Consider the following 18,813-nt stretch of genomic DNA (forward strand, 5'->3'; position numbering starts at 1 on the left):
CATGGCACAAGCTCTGCATCAGAAATGAGCAAGCAATCTATGGTCCAAGGGGATATGTCATCTGAAATAAGGTTAGCAGCACTCGTTGGGAGGTTGTTGGGCAAGCGAGCAGAGAACAATTCAAAGAAAGACTACATCATTGCATCACAGGTAGTGAGCAAAGGAAAGGGGCCAGCAAGAACTTTGAAGAAGGCACTAACCCATAGAAAAATCACATTGATCTTAGTGTAAAAATAGATTTGAACTTATTCCTTCTGAATGGAAAATTCAATTTGAATAGAGTTATTTTTTCTGTGGATAAACTAAATTATATTAAGGCCAGTAAAGATAAGGCTGTTCCCTAACCACTGTCCAGGAATTTGTCAGATTGCACGATTCCCTTTCCTCCTCCTTTCTTCGTTTGTTTTTAATGTCTTAATAGCTCGCTGTGGTTAATATTAACTAGAGGAACTTATCACCAGGGTTTGAAATTGGTTAAAATTCTGGAATACAAACACCCTTTGGTTTGCTTTAACCAGGGCTTTTCTGTACCAGGAACTTCTTTGGTTATTAGACCACACACCCCTGATGTAACCAATCCCCCTGGAGTTTACAGTATGCCCGGTACTAAGAGCCCTGTAAGCTCTTGGAGGATTGGCTACATCAGGGGTGTGTGGCCTCATATGCAAAGGAGTTCCTGCTACAAATAAAGCCCTGGCTTTAACTATGATTAAGGTCAGCACAGATATAATGGTGAAGGGAAGAAGAGGGATTCATACCCAAGGGCAGAAGGACCTAAACAGGGAAAACAGGATTCTTTGGCTCCTGTCCTTTACTATAATTAAAAAGTGGGAAGCACTAAATCTGCACCAGCCTTTGGAGACATAAAATCTTTAAAAAAAAAAAAAGATTAGGTTCTGTTAGTCTCCCCAAACAAACTTGGCTGGAGACTGTTTTCAACAAGTGTCCCTCTTGTACATATATGCGCATTGTAGTTTGTACTACTGAAAAGGATGAGCTTGTATGTTCTTTATGCTGTTTTGGAACTATATGTTTTTCCAGTTTCATTAAGTGTTGAAAATAATGTTTTAAAATGTGAATCATGTCTGTTTGTTTTTTGGCTGTTCTAAGCTGAGGAAGCAGTTAAGTGTGGTAGGTGTTTTATTCCCTAAATTTTAAACTTTTAATTGTTCCACTGTGTCTTCAGTCCATGTAATCACTCTGCCTCCTATTTTTTCCTTCTGCGCTTCTCAGAGGAAATTGAAGGTACATGTACAAGTTTTCCTGCATCGACCAGTAACTTTATTCACCAAACATCCAGCTGGATGTAGCTGGATTTCAGAGATGAGTTATCAAATAGATGAGCTAGGTCATCTAGAAGCAATTAAAACTATAACTACAGATAATAAAGTACATTAAGTAGTAGTATTCATTGATTTCATTACTGCTGTTTAGTTTTGATCTCAAGAATCGTGGTAACAGAAGTCCCTGGGCAAGCTACTGTGTCCACAGAGAAATATTTCCAGTGCACTTAGCAAAGGCATATGGGGTTCTGTGTACATTCTCCCATTGACAGAAGTGAGCTGCAATGCCAACACGTCTTTCTTAAGAGTAAGCCCATTGAATAAAGCATACTAGTAAACAGATCAACTGAAGATTTTGATTCCCCCACCCAATAACCTATATTGCTGTTTATCATTCTGGAAACCTGTACCTTGCTTTATCAAAGGACTTATGGCACATTAAAAATATTAGAACTGTTACTATTTTATATTAAACAAAAGGACTGTAGTCATTTAAAAAAAACCTTTCTGTCTGATCCATTGAGCCAATGCAAAAACTCTTCAGTATTCTTTTTAAATATGGTTCTCTGCATATCTATTTCAGCTGTCATATTTACCTTGTAATATAAAGTAGAATTTTTCTTTAAAATATTTTTTTATTTGCTGTCATGCAGAAGGCAATAAAAAGGTGAAAGGTTAAGTATGCATGCTGCTATGTTCTGGGATCTCTTGCAGAACTGTAGAACAATACATTGATTTATTAGGCAATGGCATATTGAAGGCTTTTTATGCTATGCTTTGTACAATTGTCATTTTAAGTAACACTTCTTTTTGCATTTATGGCTGGGCTTCTAACTATTCTGCTTTATTTCTTGGCTTTTGTTCTGTATGCTTTTACACTTCATCTAGAAGAAGCTGAATGTGCTGGTCACAACAGTGGAATCCTTATAGGTGAGCAGTTGCTTACAAAATACTTTCTTTCTCAGCTTTTTCTTGGATGTGCTACAGAATTTGTACGTAACAAATGGGCATGTTTGCATGTTGTGGGTCAGTTAATCTTTTAAAAAATGGCTCACTGGATTTGACACAAAGGATTTCCTTACTATCTGTAAGCATTGAAATAGAGAAAATGTCAAAACACTTTCTTGATTGGGGGAAAAGCTGTCAAGAAATATTATATCTAATGCCCCTGGTAATGCACTGGTTACTAATCAAACATACTAGGCTGACTGTGTCCAGCCTATGTCCAGCTAGATGTCGTCTAAGATATTTGACTTCAACAGTTGGGTTAGAACCACAAGAGAATCATTACCAGTAACACCGCCATCATTTTGTTTTGTTTGGTAAAGACTTTTTTTTTTTAAGAGAGACCTTTGGGGGTTATTAGATATAAAAAAGTGCTCTTGTTACAATATAAGTAGAAGGAAGAAAAGGTGTGAGTTCCACTTTTCTCAACCATTCTAGAAAACTGTTTCATGATGATGATATTGGATTTATATCCCACCCTCCACGCCAAAGAGTCTCAGAGCGGCTCACAATCTCCTTTACCTTCCTCCCCCACAACAGACACCCTGTGAGGTGGGTGGGGCTGGAGAGGGCTCTCACAGCAGCTGCCCTTTCAAGGACAACCTCTGCCAGAGCTATGGCTGACCCAAGGCCATGCTAGCAGGTGCAAGTGGAAGAGTGGGGAATCAAACCCAGTTCTCCCAGATAAGAGTCTGCACACTTAACCACTACACCAAACTGGTTCTCCTCTTCCATATGGCTATTAATGGTACTAACATTCTAGAGAGCAGAGGAAGAACAATGGTAGATAATAAAAATTAAGTTGGTCACATGTTATAAGTTGGTGCAGAAGAGGGATCCTGATCTGGAAAAGAACAGTACTGTTTGTGTGAAATTCTGGAAGTTTGGGAGGAAATTAGTGTTGTTGAGTTTTGATGATGTTATCTTGAACTGGCTCCTCGTTGTACAACTTCATCTAGTCTGTTTTTGTAGTTCCCAGGAAACCCACAAGTAGGACAGGAAGGTACTATCCTCTCATAGGTGTTGTCCTCCAGCTGGTATTCAGTGGCATACTACCTCTGAACATGGAGGTTCCCTTTAGCTATAATGCAGCTATAGATAGTTTTAGTCTCCATGAAGCTGAAATGAAGTACCTGGTCTATCCTTAAAGCAACAGACCATATAAAGTTTCTGAGTGGAATTTGCCACCAGAAAAAATACATGACAGGTAAAGGGGTTATAGGAAGATGAGGGAAATGCTTGTTGACTAAGAATTGCCTTCATAATTGTATATGATTATGAAATGAGACCCAGACCTGCTTAGCTTAAGCAAGATTAATGTCTCATGGGCATTTAAATCACATTCTGTGTGATTAGCAATTACAAGTAAGACAGGAACTGTTTTGGATAGGAATGTTGTATTGAAAGTAGATTGCAGCTCGTGGAGAAGTTTGTCTATTCCGCTAGATATATTTAGCAGAAGGTAAAAATTGAGAATGGTGGAACTGGTGGAGATATTCCAGCTGTGGTGGCATTTTTTGCTTTATGACAGAAAACTCTTTTCGTTCTACAATACTTTATAACTGCCCGCAAGTTTTTGAATATCACAGATTATAAACCTAAAATATATGTTTGAAAAGAGTTTGTTCTTCCAAACAGAATGCATAGTAATTTAATGTAGCAAAATGTTTTTTGAATAAGAACCTATGAGACTATCAAACCCTTGTACAGGTGTCACAAATGATTTAGCTAATGACATTTAGTCCATTTTGTGGTAAGATTGGAGTCTTTCAATAATTTGTGGACTGGGTTAGTACAAAGGGAGGGAGGAAATTCTCTATTCTTTGCCTTCCTGCTCCAATTGTCACATACCACTCTGCAAACCTTCTCTGTGAAGATGGACATTCAGTTTTCCAAGAGATTTGTCATCACCCTGGTCAGTTTCTCTCCCTTGGCTAATCATACTGAGATAAAAACTATTCTGCTGTGAAGAAGAAACTAATGACTGACTAATGCAGAAAAATGCCAACACAATTGATATTTCCAGCAACTATGGCTATTCCCTTTATCATCATTTTCAGTGGCAATCAAGAGGCCCATGCTTAGGCTGTAAGTCTTATCCATCCTGTTTAAGGAAGTATCCATTCTTTGTGCTAAGAGAGGCATGCGTGTATTGCTTGTGAGGCAACAGATTGGACCCTGCATATCTATTTTGCTAACTGTGGTGCTGGAAGAAAGTGCTACTGTTAGCAGAATGGATTCAGAAGATCTAATCCAGCTATCGACTGGCACCCTCAGCCAGGCCATTTGTAGACCATGCAGAGGAGTTTTCTAGGTAGTGCCTTGTAGTACATGGGTATAAACTTGTTGAGTGCCCATATCTTTTGCCTCTTAATGAACGTTTCTGTTTTTCCTGTATCTGTAATGATCCTGGCTATTTTTATGTGGTCAGACAATTAGAATTTTATTTACAGTGATATGAAATTTAATGTTTTGCTTAAGATTTTCCCAAACAGTCTAGAGGGACAGTTTTCCATTGAAGAAAGAGATGATCATTAAAATAGATGCACAAATAGCTCTAACAAGAAAATTTCTGCATGACATCCTTCTGTAGCAAGTTAATTTCTGAACTGCTTTAGCAGCAATGGAAACAAATGAATGAGAGACACTATAAATTCGACATTTTAAGGTCTTTTAGTAGTGAGATTTCTAAAAACAAAAGGTTTGTTCTGTTGTAACTTCAGTTATTGCATAGTTGTTAAGAGTGTTCAGCTGCAACTAGGGAGGCCTAAAGTTCTAATGTGCAGTCACCATGAAACTTATTGAGTCATGATGCACTCAACTTACCTTACAGTGGTGGTGGAAGAAGCCATCAAGTTGCAGCTGCCTTACTCTGACCCCGTAGGGTTTTCAAGGCAAGAAATGTTCTGAGGTGGTTTGATATGCCTGCCTGTGCAAAGCCTGGAGTTCATTGGTGGTCTTGCATCCAAATACTAATCAGGGCTGACCCTGCATAGCTTTCAAGATCTGACAAGATCAGGTTAGTCTGGGCCATCCACGTCAGTGCAGTTTACCAGTGCAGTGAAGATGAAATGGGATAATCTCTGTATATACCAATCTGAGCTCCTTGGGAAAAGATCATTTCAGATGGTAGCTGTGTTTGTCAGCAGTGGAACTGCTAAATTCAAGTCCAGTAGTACCTGAGAGACTAAGATTTTTGGGGTATAAGCTTTCAAGAATCAAAGCTCCCTTAGTCAGATATCTGACTCAGGAACGGGTACTGTACAAAGGTAAAGAATAATGTTCTAAATTTTAACTCAATTCGACCATAGTGAAATGGTTTTGATATGGAGTAGAATCCTGGAAATATCATACCATTCAAGTCCAGTGCTTACATAATACTCTACGAAATTAACAGTGAAATCATATGTAGACTAACTCCAATCTAAGTCTGTTGAAAAGAGTGAGTTTAAACTGGAGAAACTCTGCATAGGATTAGGAAAGAGTAAGAGTGCAAGAGATAGATCAAGATGGGTAGCCATGTTAATCTGCCTGTAGCAAAAGAAAAGAATGAGAGTCCAGTAGCACCTCAGAGACTAACAAAATTTGTGGTGGGTAGACCACTCTAAGGACAAGTTCATTTTTGCCTTTTAGAAGGCTTATTCTTATGTGAGAAATTACATGTACTTACAATGCAATCCTAAGCAGCATTACATCCTTCTAGGCGTGTTGACTTCTGTGAGCTTTAGGAGGGCTGCATAGGATTGTACTCTGAATTAGTTTACTGCAGATTGGAGCAGTACCTGAAATGTTTACTATTTTGGAAAATGATATATGTACTGTATTTGTCCATAATTAGTGTGAAACTTCATTCAGGTTGCCTAAATTGAATATTTAATTTTACATTGTGAGCCTGCAGGCAAGGACTCATTCATTTCTGTCCTCGAAAAATGCCTAATTTGTTATGGATTCTTGATTAATAAGCATAATTTCCATAATAGTTTTTCTTGTGTGTCTGTCAAGAGCTGCTAGGAACTGGACAGAGGACTGTTTTTCCATGGAACAGAAACTGAATTAAACTAACACACATAGGAACACCAGAAAACAGGTTTTAGTGGAGCAGATAGGGAGTAAGATTTTTTTGGGGGGGGGGGGGGGTTGGGTTGAAGGTTCATAGCTATCTGTCTGAAGAGCAGAAGTCCATGGAGAAGAGGGACAAGATGACTAGCATCTTGAGTGTGATTGGATCCAGGAACACACAAACCTAAGCATGTCTAGAGTGCCTCTTTAAGTAGGCAAAATGTATCCTGGGGCATAGGTGGTTGGGATGTTCCTTAGAACAATGCAGGATGCGGTTATAAAGTGGTGTGATGATGTGTGTAACAGTGGGTTGATGGGTTTTGCTGAGACAAAGGATCTCAGGAAGCTGGGTGATGACTACTGGGTGTGCCTAATAGTTGTTGCTAGCCCATTGCTGAAAAGGTAGGGCAAGAATTTGAAACTAAATAGGGTGATTAGATTATTTGAATGGAGGCAGGAAAGCAATTAATATCTGAGTTGGAGCAGGAGATTCTGGAGTTGGAAACAGGGTTTTAACAGGAAATATTGAGACAGATACACCCCAAGGTGTTATTGACAGAGGACAAAGATTGGAGACCGAGATAGGTTCTCATAAGAAAAAGACTTTATCTTATACCTCTACTCAATTATATGAGAAAAAAGTAATACAACCTTGGTACCCAGTTGTAACATTTTTAATAGAGTACGATAAACTACCAACTAACTCTGTATACCACTAAATTCCTAAGTTGATACAATTGTTGTATTTTAACTATATTGTATGAAAACATGTTTTGTTTTGTTTTATTTGATATAACTTGGTATTTCTGAACAAAATATTGAAACTGTAAAATGAGGTTGTTTGTAAATTTATGTTTGTTTACAGTTTGTTAAATTTGTATTTGATTTTGGTTAATAATATAATTAATTTGTTTTTTAAAAGGACCTTTTCCCAAGTCGGTGCATTCCATATAAGTTGGGAGAATGATGGGATTAGCCTGATGTTCGTTTGCTCCAGGGCCACCTTAACCCAGAGACAAAGAGATTTGTGCACACTTATCTTCACTTGCTCAATACTAGTATGTACTGAGCCTAGGGGGTAACAGTGTGTTTGTGTGCCAAGCCTAGTTTAGAATGTACAGAGTGTCTCAGTGTTCCATGTGCCAAGTGTTATTGAGGGTTGCCCGGGCCACAGTGCAGCCTGGCTCTGCCCTCCACAAAGCACGTGGGTGACCAGAGCCTATAGGTGGGGTTACAGTGCTATATTCCTATTCCTTACCTAATCTCAATTTGTAATGTTTATAAGGAACTTCGGTTTGCGTTCAGATGCCTAGTTGAATTTATTACCTGGAGACTCTAGCTGAAAAGAGACATTTGCTGAATGAATTTCATCATAGTCCAGTGTGACCTTCCTCTTTAGTGCCTAATCACTGACTGAAGGAGTCCCTACGTATTTAAAATATTTATATCCCCACTGACCACATCAGTTTAATAGTATAATTTTTAATAATAAACTATTAGAACCAAAACCAGACAATAAAAAATGATGGATACTTGCCAATCATCTGTCATAAAAAGTAGTCACATCTTTTGTGATATGTGACAAAGTAGTGGAGATTTTGTTGTTCCTGGTATTGGATAAGTTTGGAATACACTTGGGAAAATCAGACATCCTCTCTGTCTCAGAAACTAGGATTGCCAGATACAGATTTAGGTTCCACCGAGGACTTTCTGCAGAAAGACCCTATTTCCCCCATGTAAGTGAGTGGCAGGCTATCATTGACTTCAGTGTCCAAATGTTTCATTTGAAGTAATATTGCAGAGGTTGTAAAACTGAATGCATCTCCTGACCCTGGGTGGTCTGGCCTCCCATCAGCCATTCCATTGAGTGAGATCACTGGTTTATCAAGCAGGGTATTTTTCACTGTGACTAGCAGAAGCTTTCCAGGATCTTGGGATGAGAAGTCTCTCCCAGCACTTGAAGTGCCAGGAATTGAACCTTGAACCTTATTATGAGCCACATGTGCTGTATCATGAGCGATATTCCCTCTCCAAATCAATTTTGAAGAAGATAAGCCATCAGAAGCATATTATTTCAGAGATTTAGGATATTCATCGCCTTTCTAAGTTTCTGAGGAAAGTTTGTTTTGCCTGTAAGCAATCCAGACTCCGTAGAGCATGTTTAGATTTAATGCCTCCTCCTGGCTTGGTTTATATGAAGGATATTTGGGTTTATAGTTACTCAGATTGGTACTTACATCAAGACAGGTACATAGAAGTCATCCTCTACACATGTTAAGTTTAGAACACAGATTCTGGGGAAGGATTTTTTGAATCTAGTATATACACAATTCCTAGCTTTGTTGCTAGGAAAAGCGGAGAAGAGGGGGACATCTATGTATTTAAATAGTAAAAATATATATAAACCTCCTTTTGTTAATGTGATAATTTGTGTAAGAAAATGTGTATTAGTAAACTTGGGTGTGGGAACCTTGATTTGAGACTTGATGGGCAAGTTGCTTTCTTTGAAATTCCATCCCAACATCATGATACATTGTAGGTTATTAGCTAGAGCCCAATCAGTTGGAATGTCTGAATGCAGACTGTCCAATAAGTCAATGATTGCTGATTGGCACCAAACCACGTTTTCATACCACATTTTTTGAGCAGCACTATAGTTTGCAGTATATTGGAGACAGCGGTTGAGACAGAGAAGGCAAGGAACAGATAAATTATGGTTGATCCTGATACCTAATGCAGCCTCAGTGACTCTGACATGGTGGTTGTAGAGTCAGTTCACCATGCAAGCAGCTGCTTTTGGGATACCTAGTAGGTGGGGGTGTCACAGGAGGAGGTACATGTCACTGTTGCCCAGCCCAGATTCAAAGTAAGTTGTAGAATCCCACTTTGGAGCCAGAGATGAGGCAGCATGGCAGGGCGGGCATGTGAGTCAGCATAATGCCTTGATCTCCCCCGCTGTGGTTGAAGCTGAATTGCTGCTCTCAGTGAGCCACAGGATACATATGTTCAGAGAACTGGGCTCTAGGACACTTAAAGAAATGGAAATTCTTTTTATTGGCCATGCTAACTAACATACTGACTTTTCAAAACTTTGTGTTTTTGCATAATACGTTGAATATGTTTTTGTTAGTTGTCTGTTTTATGCAATATTTAATGTAATACCAATGATGTATTGGTTATCACAGTTAATATTATTTTATTACAGTTGTCAACATTTGATTAACATCATGCAAGGATGTGACATTAGTAATCTTTTAAAGAAACGTTAATCATTAAACTGACTTTCTTTGAACAAATGCGGGCATTGAATATATGATATTAGCTATAACTGGGAACATGTGTAGATGAATTGGCATTTTGTAGCCTGTGGGACTCTTCTGTGTAAAATAATTGTTTCTCTCTTTTTCTCTCATTTAATGCAAAATTCCCTAATCTTCATGGCAGCAGCAATGCATTTGAATATGTGGACATTTTCATGTTCTCAGTGTGTTAAACAGATTTCTGTCTCCTGTAAACAGTGAGGTTTTTACAAACTCCTCTAAAACATTTTCATTTTTCTGCAACAAATACTCCTTGAAATCAGGACTTTGGAGGAAGAGCTATTTGCAGTGCCTTTGTAGCAGCTTGCATTTTGACACTGAAGGAAAGCTGCAAGCAGCACACTCAAAGGCATGTTTATTGCATATGGGATGGTTGTTTGGTTGATTTACAGTTAACATTTGATTCTTTTTTTAAAATCTTATGACTACAGCTGGTTTTAGGAGAAGCTTTCGCCTGAGCAGAAAAGACCGAAAAACAAACAAGACTATGTATGAATGTAAGAAGAGTGATCAATATGATACAGCAGATGTCCCAACCTATGAGGAAGTAGCAAAATATAGACGGCAGCCTAATGAGAAATACAGACTTGTTGTCTTGGTTGGTAAGTTTAGTTTCTGAACTTGGAAGCTAGGTCAACTAAAACAACATAGCTTAAACTGTCTTGTTTTCCCCCCTTAGCCAAATGAGATTGCTAAAAGATGGGAGTGTTTTTGAAGCTGCAAAAATAAGGACTGAACAACTTCTCAGTGAATGTCATAATTATTGGCCTGTCTCTGTTTGCTTGCCACTTGCTTATGCGACAAAGGGCAATTTTGTAACTTCTGTCTTCTCTATGCAGCCCCTCACTTCAACCTCCACAGTACTTCTGGGGCACAATTTGGAGGGGAATAGACTGTAATAAAAGGGTAGAGGAGAAAGTTGTTGTTTTATATAAGGCAGCTCCTCTTGCCCTTCATAGTTGAAGTGGCTTTGGCTTTGATTCTGAGGTATAGGTGTCTGATCCATTTAGGAAGTGGAGAATGTGTAGTTTCCTACAGCATAGAGCTAAGAAGTTCTTCAGAAGCAATTGGTTCTTTGCCCTGGAGTAGTCTCTTGACTCAGAAATGCATTGAACCCTAATAAACTAATTCCTGGGCACTTTAGAAAAAGAAGACAGCAGATTTATACCCAGCCCTTCTCTTTGAATCAGAGACTCAGAGCAGCTTACAATCTCCTATATCTTCTCCCCCCACAACAGACACCCTGTGAGGAGCTGAGAGGGCTCTCACAGAAGCTGCCCTTTCAAGGACAACTCCTGTGATAGCTATGGCTAACGCGAGGCCATTCCAGCAGCTGTAAGTGGAGGAGTGGGGAATCAAACCCGGTTCTCCCAGATAAGAGTTCCTTTGTTCCAGTTTCTGGTCCCCCTAGGAATATATGACCATGTAGCCCTAGCTTCTTGATGAACTGCAAGTACATGTTCTGTCTTCTGTGTCTTGGAACCGGGACTGTGGTCAGATTGGTATTATTAGTGCTCATTTATTTAGGGGGAGCAGAATTTAACCACAGCTTCTACAACCTCACTCAGCAGCTCACTTATTTTAGGTTCCTACAGCTTGATCAGAACCGGCTACTGTCAGGAACATCTGTAACTATAAGAACCAATATTGTCAAAATCCTGCTTAATTAAAAAGATAATTAGCCCACTGAATTAAAAAAATGATGTGTAGCTCATAATGTTAGAGAGCTGTCCACAAATATTCTTTTGATTTTCATAAAAGTTCTACAGTTCTAAAAACTGTCCTTTTGTTAAGCACACTTTAGACAATGAAGCACAATAAATGTGCCTCAATGACCACAAATCTCTTCCTTATGGAGGGACAAGTTGTGAAATCTTCCAAAAATTCTCCATGCATTGTAGAGAACTCATGTTTATTATTACACATTGGATGCATAAAATAGACATTCTGTGCAGGGAAATAACAGTAATATTAATTAAGAGTAATAACATTATTAAAATACTAGACAGTGTGCAGAATCTTGCTACCTTAAGGATAGTTTTATTTAAAATGGCCAACAAGATGAAGGGAAGTTTAAAAATCATTTGCTCTTCCTGGATATTTGGACAGAATTGGGGTTTAGGCTCTGCTGCAGCTCTGCTGGGCAGCCCAGTTTAGACCAGGCAGCCTACCAGAGCCTGCCAAGGAGCCAATCCTGCAAGGAGAGTTCTCCCCACGAGCTTGGCTGGGACTCTGTTGGGCAGCCTGGTTTTGCTTGTAATTCCCAAATATATTGGGGATTTTTTTGAGGGAGGCGGGATTTTTATAGCTCTCCCAAAAAATCCCAAATATATTTGGGAAGCCCAACTATAACTGAAAAATACTGATAAGGTGTTTTTCAGATATATTTTTGGTTCAGGTAACCCTGAATACACACCCCTATGAACCATACATAAACTGGGGTATCAACTTGCCCTGAAAGACTTTCAGTGCATATGGTATGTGAGAACCCCCTTTTGTAGCCACTCTTTGGGCAGACTCAGTTACATGGGAAAGCTGAGCTGACCATGAGCCAAACAGCTGGAACACTTCGGGTAAATATCTGAACACTTTAACTTGTTCAATCTCATGGCCATCAATTCGCCATATGTACTTGATAAACATTTTCGAGAAAACAAGAATTTTGCTCTTTAAAAGATTGATTGTTAAATGCTCCTCTCTGCAGTGCTTGGAGGCCTTTTCTGAGCCCAACTTCAGAGTAAGGTGAGATAATCATATTATCTACCTATAATATTGTGGAGATTAGTCTGTTTGCCATATTGGGTGGATGGAAGGCAGAATTGCATAAGGTTTGCACCATGGAATTTATGTAGAAGTTAAAAGAATAAGGGAGCAAGGATTCATCGTTACTTCACCCCTTTCCTGATCAGGACCATGTAGGACAGATGACCTTGTGGGTTGCATTTCACTAACATATAGTTGCTAGAGAACTCTAGAGGGGGAAGAAAGAACTAGAAAAAGGAATGGTTGCTTCCTCTAGGTTAGGAGGACAGTGCCTTCCATTCTGCCAGTGTATTCCAGTTCACTTACATGCCCTGAGGATTGTGGCAGGGGCAGAGATTAGCCTCTCACTTTGAGCTAGAGGTGGAAACACTCAAGTGGCAAGATGCTGCTCATGGCTGCTCCCAAAGCCCACTGTGAAGTGGGACAATGACAACGGCTGTTTTCCCAAGTCCTCTGTAACTCATGGGAAGGATAGGATTATTCACTGTCCTCACTCTGCCTTGCCACTTCATGGTCATCCAGCAGCATGGTGCCATTTTGAGTGTCTTTCAGCTTGCTTTGATCACGAGCTAACATGCATGTATACCCCTCTGTACATTTCATAGGACTCAAAATAGTTGTGGCATTTACAAGTAATAGATTGCTAAAAAAAATCACCTACCCATTTTGGCCAGATCATGTGAAGATTCCCCTGTATTTAAACAGTAAGGACAGGAGAAGGATCCCTTGAGACTGAAAGGGTCCAGAAGCAGAGGTAGTGGATACTCTGCTCTTTTATTATGAAAGGGGTACCTTTGCAGCTACAGTCAGTCATTCCCTTTGCTGGTGGAAAGTCTCCCATGAACTGAGACGAAAGGTATGAGTTTATAAGTTAGCACAGAGAAAAATAGTGTCTGTATTAGTGGGTTTCCGTCTCTAAAAAGGCTAACATTTGTGATCACTTCATTCTCTTATAAGAAGGCATCCTGTTTCTTTACATAGAAGCCAAGTAGCTGAATTTTATCTGCAGACACTTGCAGGCTTACATCGTCGTTCTTGTCCCGATCTCACAAGGCAGAGCCTGGGCAGACAACAGTCCAGATTCCTGGTTAATGGTTGCAAAATCTTTCCCCAGAGTTTGACGCTTGCTTAGAGTGCTGGCCAAAAATTCAACCATTTTCATGTTGTGAAGATGTGTGCTATCTGCAGTGGGTTTTTGGGATTTTGTGTACATGTTGCCTTGCAAAAGCAAGCAACTTAAAATGGTTATGAAGCTCTCATCCCACCCCCTCCCTGTTCTCTTTAAATTTTTTCAACCTGCTATGGAACTAGTAATTCCCAAACATGACTTCAGTCTTAATGGAGGCTTTCTGATTAAGGTGTTTTGGCATAGGATTCAGACTTCATCTGCTGTACTTCCTTTAAATTATTAGAATTTTGCTTTCATACTCTTTCTATGACTCCAGGGTCTATTCAGCCAACAGCCAATATCTAGCGTTATACCAGTACTGAAGCATAGGAATATAGTTTCATAGCAAATAATATTCAAAATGTTATTACTAATGTGCTGTGTTTTATGTACAAGTAATATTGGTCTTCACAATGTTTTCAGATTTATTCCATTATATAACTAAGAAATGGTAACAAGGAGTTTAGCAGCTAATAGCTGCTTGTAATGGTAGAATGAACTATTCATTGTTCTAGTAGAAATTCTGGTGTCTTTATAGCGAAGCCCATCACAGTCTCAGAAATGAACGCAGTTCATAAGAGTAGGGATGTTAAATTAGATCGTACTTGCATTTCATCATAAAACTAGACTCCAATCCCACCTCCTTCTGGTTTGCAGACTGCTCATTGGCTCATATCCTGATCACTAGATTTCCAGCGAGTAGTGAGATAAACTTGGCATAATTTTGTAAAATAATACTCAGTTGCCTCCCAGGGTGTTGAACATGAAATTGACCAAGAATTTCTTAACTGCTGAAAGCTATAGTCAAATTTCATTTCCAAGGTACTGGAAGACCACATATTAGTTTCCATGGAAGTGCAGAAGCATGAATTGGAAGTCTCAAGAGTATGTTTTTACCTTTGGGGGGGGGGCAGGAGAATGAGCAATAGTATTTAAAGTGAGTGAAAAAAACAAAAATAGTTTATGGTTGAATGGAGTGGGAGGAAAGGAAGTATATTCTTTCATACACCCTTTTTCTGCTTCAGAGGTTCTTCTTGAAGTTTGAGAATTTCACTGGTGCATCCTTGGAACCAATTCTTTAGAACAGAGAAGTTTTTAACAAGATGGATATTTAGAAATTCTAGCATCATGCCTTGTGAAATCACCTTAGGGGTTCTTGTGTCTAGTCTGTGGTCTCAGAGTCTGATGCCTCTTTCTGTGTTCCAACTCAGAAAGTGCCTTGCCTTTTCAGGAATATTTTCTTAAATTCAGATTAAAGTACAACTGTTACCCTTTTTTCTAGGACTTGTTGCACTACATTATTGTTTCTTTTGCAGTAGTATATAGGCTAACGCTTCATTAGCAGAATTTCTTCCATTAGAAAAAGATGCAGACCAGAAGAAATACGACCCTCTATCAGGGACTGTTATGAACTGTAAAACTGCTGTTTTTATATTGCTCATATCCAAGGGAATGCTTAAAATCAGTTTTTAATAAACAGCTTTGTCATTCTTTAATGTGCAAGTTCAGGCACCTACTACTGTGAGTGAGAGATTGTGGGTTGTACACAGCAAGTAATAACATGGTTGAGTTGATTTTACACCTATATCAACAGAGTTCTGTGAAAGTGTGATAAGTAGGCTTTTTATAACAAGTCACATATGCTGGCTCTGAGGAATATCTAGAAATTTCATTTTATTTTGGTGGTAATAAATCAAATGAAGAAAGTATGCTTTTATAGTAACAAAAGCAGTCCACAAATTTATTGCAGAGTTCAGTAATTCTGATGTTTTTCTCTTAGTATAAGGGCAGCTAAAGTCTGGCCAATATCATAAAAATGTCTTGGGTAAAAAGTGGAAAAACTGGCACTGTTATAGGGACAGTAGAAATAATCAGATTTAAAAGCTTTCTGCAAGCTAGTAGCAGAGTATCCAATATGATGTGTGAAGTACAGTTTTGCTGTTAGTGCCAGGAAACACAAGGACAAATAATTAAATTTTCACATAATTGGTCATGGCAAAAGAGTTCAGCTACACTGACTGAAAACACAATTTAATGTTGGAGTGTATTTAAAATAACTGTCTGCAAAGAGGATATGTCATTGAACTTTATTTTAAAACACTTTATTCTAATTTATAGAATGTAAATTTCCTAACATGGTCTCTGCTTTTGTTTGTGCTTTTTAATTGGTAGTAAAATAAGTTGTTTTAAAAAGAACTTGATTAGTCACATTATCTCTCAGTCTCCAGAAAGCACATGCCTGACTTCCACGCATGGCCTGAAATAAGTGAACAAACATGTGGGCAAATGGGAGCCAATAGATGTTATTTACCTTGACTTCCAGAAAGCTTTTGATAAAGTTCCTCATCAAAGGCTCCTAAGTTCAGTAGTCATGGGGTAAAAGGACAAGTCCTCTTGTGGATCAAAAGCTGGCAAACAAATAGGAAACAGAGAGTGAGTATAAATGGGCAATTTTCAGAGTGGAGGGTGGTAAGCAATGGGGCACTGCAGGGCTCAGTACTGGGTCCAGTGATTTTAACTTGTTCATTAATAATTTGGAGCTGGGAGTAAGCATCAAAGTGACTAAGTTTGCAGATGACCAGGGAGGATTGTGAGGCTCCAAAGGGATGTGTTGAGGCTGGGCGAGTGGGTGTCAATGTGGCAAATGAGGTTCAACGTGGCCAAGTGCAGTAATGCACATTGGGGCCAAAAATCCTAACTATAAATACATGTTGATGGGGTCTGAACTGGTGGAGACTGACTAAGAGAGAGATCTTGGTGTATAACTCACTGAAAATGTTGAGACAGTGTGCAACTGCAATTAAGAAGGCCAATGTTATGCCGGGGATTATTAGGAAGGGAGCTGAAAAAAAATCAGCCAGTATCATAATGCCCCTGTGTAAATTGATGGTGCGGCCTCATTTGGAATACTGTGTACGATTGATCACCACATCTCAAAAAAAAAAAATTATAGCACTGGAAAAAGTGCAGAAAAGGGCAACCAGAATGATTAAAGGGTTGGAACACTTTCTCTGTGGAGCTTGAAGAAACGTCGATTTAGAGGTGACAAGATTAGAGGTTTACAAGATTATGCACGGGATAGAGAAGGTAGAGAAAGAAGTACTTTTCTCCCTTTCTCACAATACAAGAACTTGTGGGCACTCAATGAAATTGCTGAGCAGTCGGATTAGAACAGATAAAAGAAAGTACTTCACCCAAAGAGTGATTAACACATGAAATTCACTGCCCCAGGAGGTGGTGGCAACTGCCTGTCATCTGTGGCTATTAGCCACAGTTTATAGTTGGAACTCTGTCTGGGGCAGGTGATGCTCTGTATTCTTGGTGCTTGTGGAGGGCAAGAGTGGGAGGGCTTCTAGTATCCTTACACCACTGGTGGACCTCCTGATGGCACCTGTTGGCGGGGGGGTTGCCACTGTGTGACACAGGGTGTTGGACTGGATGGGCTGTTGGCCTGATCCAACATGGCTTCTGTTATGTTCTCTTAAGTGCTTTTCTTGACACACTATTTAAGTTACTTTCAGAATCTTTCACCGCTTGTTAATTGTATCATTTATATAGCCTGCTTTCACATCACACACAAACACACATGAAGCTGCCTTATAGTAAATCAGACCATTGATCCACTAATGTCTACTCAGACTGGCAGCAGCTATCTAAGGTCTTAGGTAGAGGTCTTTCACATCACCTGCCTGCCTGCTCCTTTTAATGGGAGTGGACAGGGATTGAACCTGGGATCTTCTGCTAACAAAGCAGAGGCTCTTCCCTGAGCCTATCCTTTCTGCCTTCATTAGGTCCACCAACACAACTAACAGATTAAAAATATAAACCATTAAAACAAAAATGCATCATTCAAATAATTAACACTAAGTTTAATAAGCATACAATACAAAAATCACATAAATATAAATAACAAATTCTCCCCCCACACCCGTATTATTTTCCTGTCCATTGTAATAGAGTGGGGTGTAATAAAATGGAGTTTAACTCCATCAATACATAATTTCATCATTGACAGCAACTGCCAATGCAACTTTCCTCCCTTGAACATGTGGACTTCCCTTTCCTTCCACTGTTCCTCCTGCATCTTTTTTTGGATCTCTTTCTCCTATCCATCTCCACCTTCTCATGTTCTAGCTCCTTGATCCAGACCTTGTCCAGCTACCTTGGGCCCATGACTGCAGCACCCCATTGGCTTCCCAGTGCTTAGCAGGTGATCCTTTCTCTCATTGGAGTCTGATCTTACAGTCTGTCTGAAGCTTCTGGCATTCTTCATGCAGCTCTTGCTTCGTCAGCTCTAATATTCTCACTTGCTTTGCTAACTCCATCCTAGCTAGCTTGATTCTGACCCTACTCCAATCAACCCAGGAGGGAAAAGAAACTTCTGTTGTTGGTATGTGTGCCAAAATCAAATTGCCTGACCATTCACATTTTCAGTTCTAATCCCACAACTTCTTACTACCAATATATGACAGAAAAGCCCTGCTCTGACCTGCAAGCCTATTCCACCTTGCCCTCCAAAGCATCTGGGCTCCTGTGGCTGCCCAAGGTCTCTGCCTGTCATGTGCCACTCACCTGGTTTTCCCAACATCTGGAGGGACTTTTTTCTCCTCTCAGTTCAACCACTGCTACCACCTGACCTTTGTTGGAATTGCCCACCTAGAGGGCCAGGACTCCCAGCTTCTTTTCCATGTTCTGAGACCTTGCCTCTGTGTCTTCTGCTATCCTATGCCTTGGTACAATGGGAACAGCTCACTGTCTTGTGTGCCACTGAGGGAGTAGCCATTCAACTTCCACCTACCCCCTTACTGGTGCTCCTATTTAAAATAGCATGCCCAGCATGGTGGTCTAATGTGGTATAGAGAACCATTATCAGCATTAAAAGTTATAAAGTAGGTATTAGAAAGAAAATGGTCTGTGTACATACTCTCATCACTACCACAGATTGATCAAAGGATCCAAAACAAAACAATGAAATGAAATTCTTCTGTCCTTCCATCTGTCCTATTGGATGTTAGTATAAGGCAGGCTCTTTAGCTTAAAAGGTTACATTTGTTCCACAGGATTTCCATTACCTGGAAGCCCATGGCAGTAGCTGCCTTCAGCAGACCTCAGGTAAGGGTTTTTTCTGCTTGATAGAATCAGCACAAAACAGAGCCTTTTTTTGCTCTCAGTAGTTTTATTATCTCTCTTTCTTCCTGCTGACCAGGTCAGGTAG

General features: G+C 39.5%; 1 protein-coding gene across 3 annotated transcripts in view; it reads left to right on the forward strand.

The window, feature by feature from the left end:
- The window catches only part of MPP7 (MAGUK p55 scaffold protein 7), a 141,572-nt gene that overhangs the window by 85,652 nt on the left and 37,107 nt on the right, over window positions 1-18,813 (forward strand). For all 3 annotated transcript variants that reach the window (XM_060248278.1, XM_060248279.1, XM_060248280.1), the window contains one exon: window positions 10,099-10,269. In XM_060248278.1, coding sequence (XP_060104261.1) covers window positions 10,099-10,269 — 171 coding nt within the window. The remainder of the gene's footprint in view (window positions 1-10,098; window positions 10,270-18,813) is intronic.

The sequence above is a fragment of the Heteronotia binoei genome, chromosome 10 (genome assembly GCF_032191835.1).
Source record: "Heteronotia binoei isolate CCM8104 ecotype False Entrance Well chromosome 10, APGP_CSIRO_Hbin_v1, whole genome shotgun sequence".
Taxonomy (NCBI): Eukaryota; Metazoa; Chordata; class Lepidosauria; order Squamata; family Gekkonidae; genus Heteronotia; species Heteronotia binoei.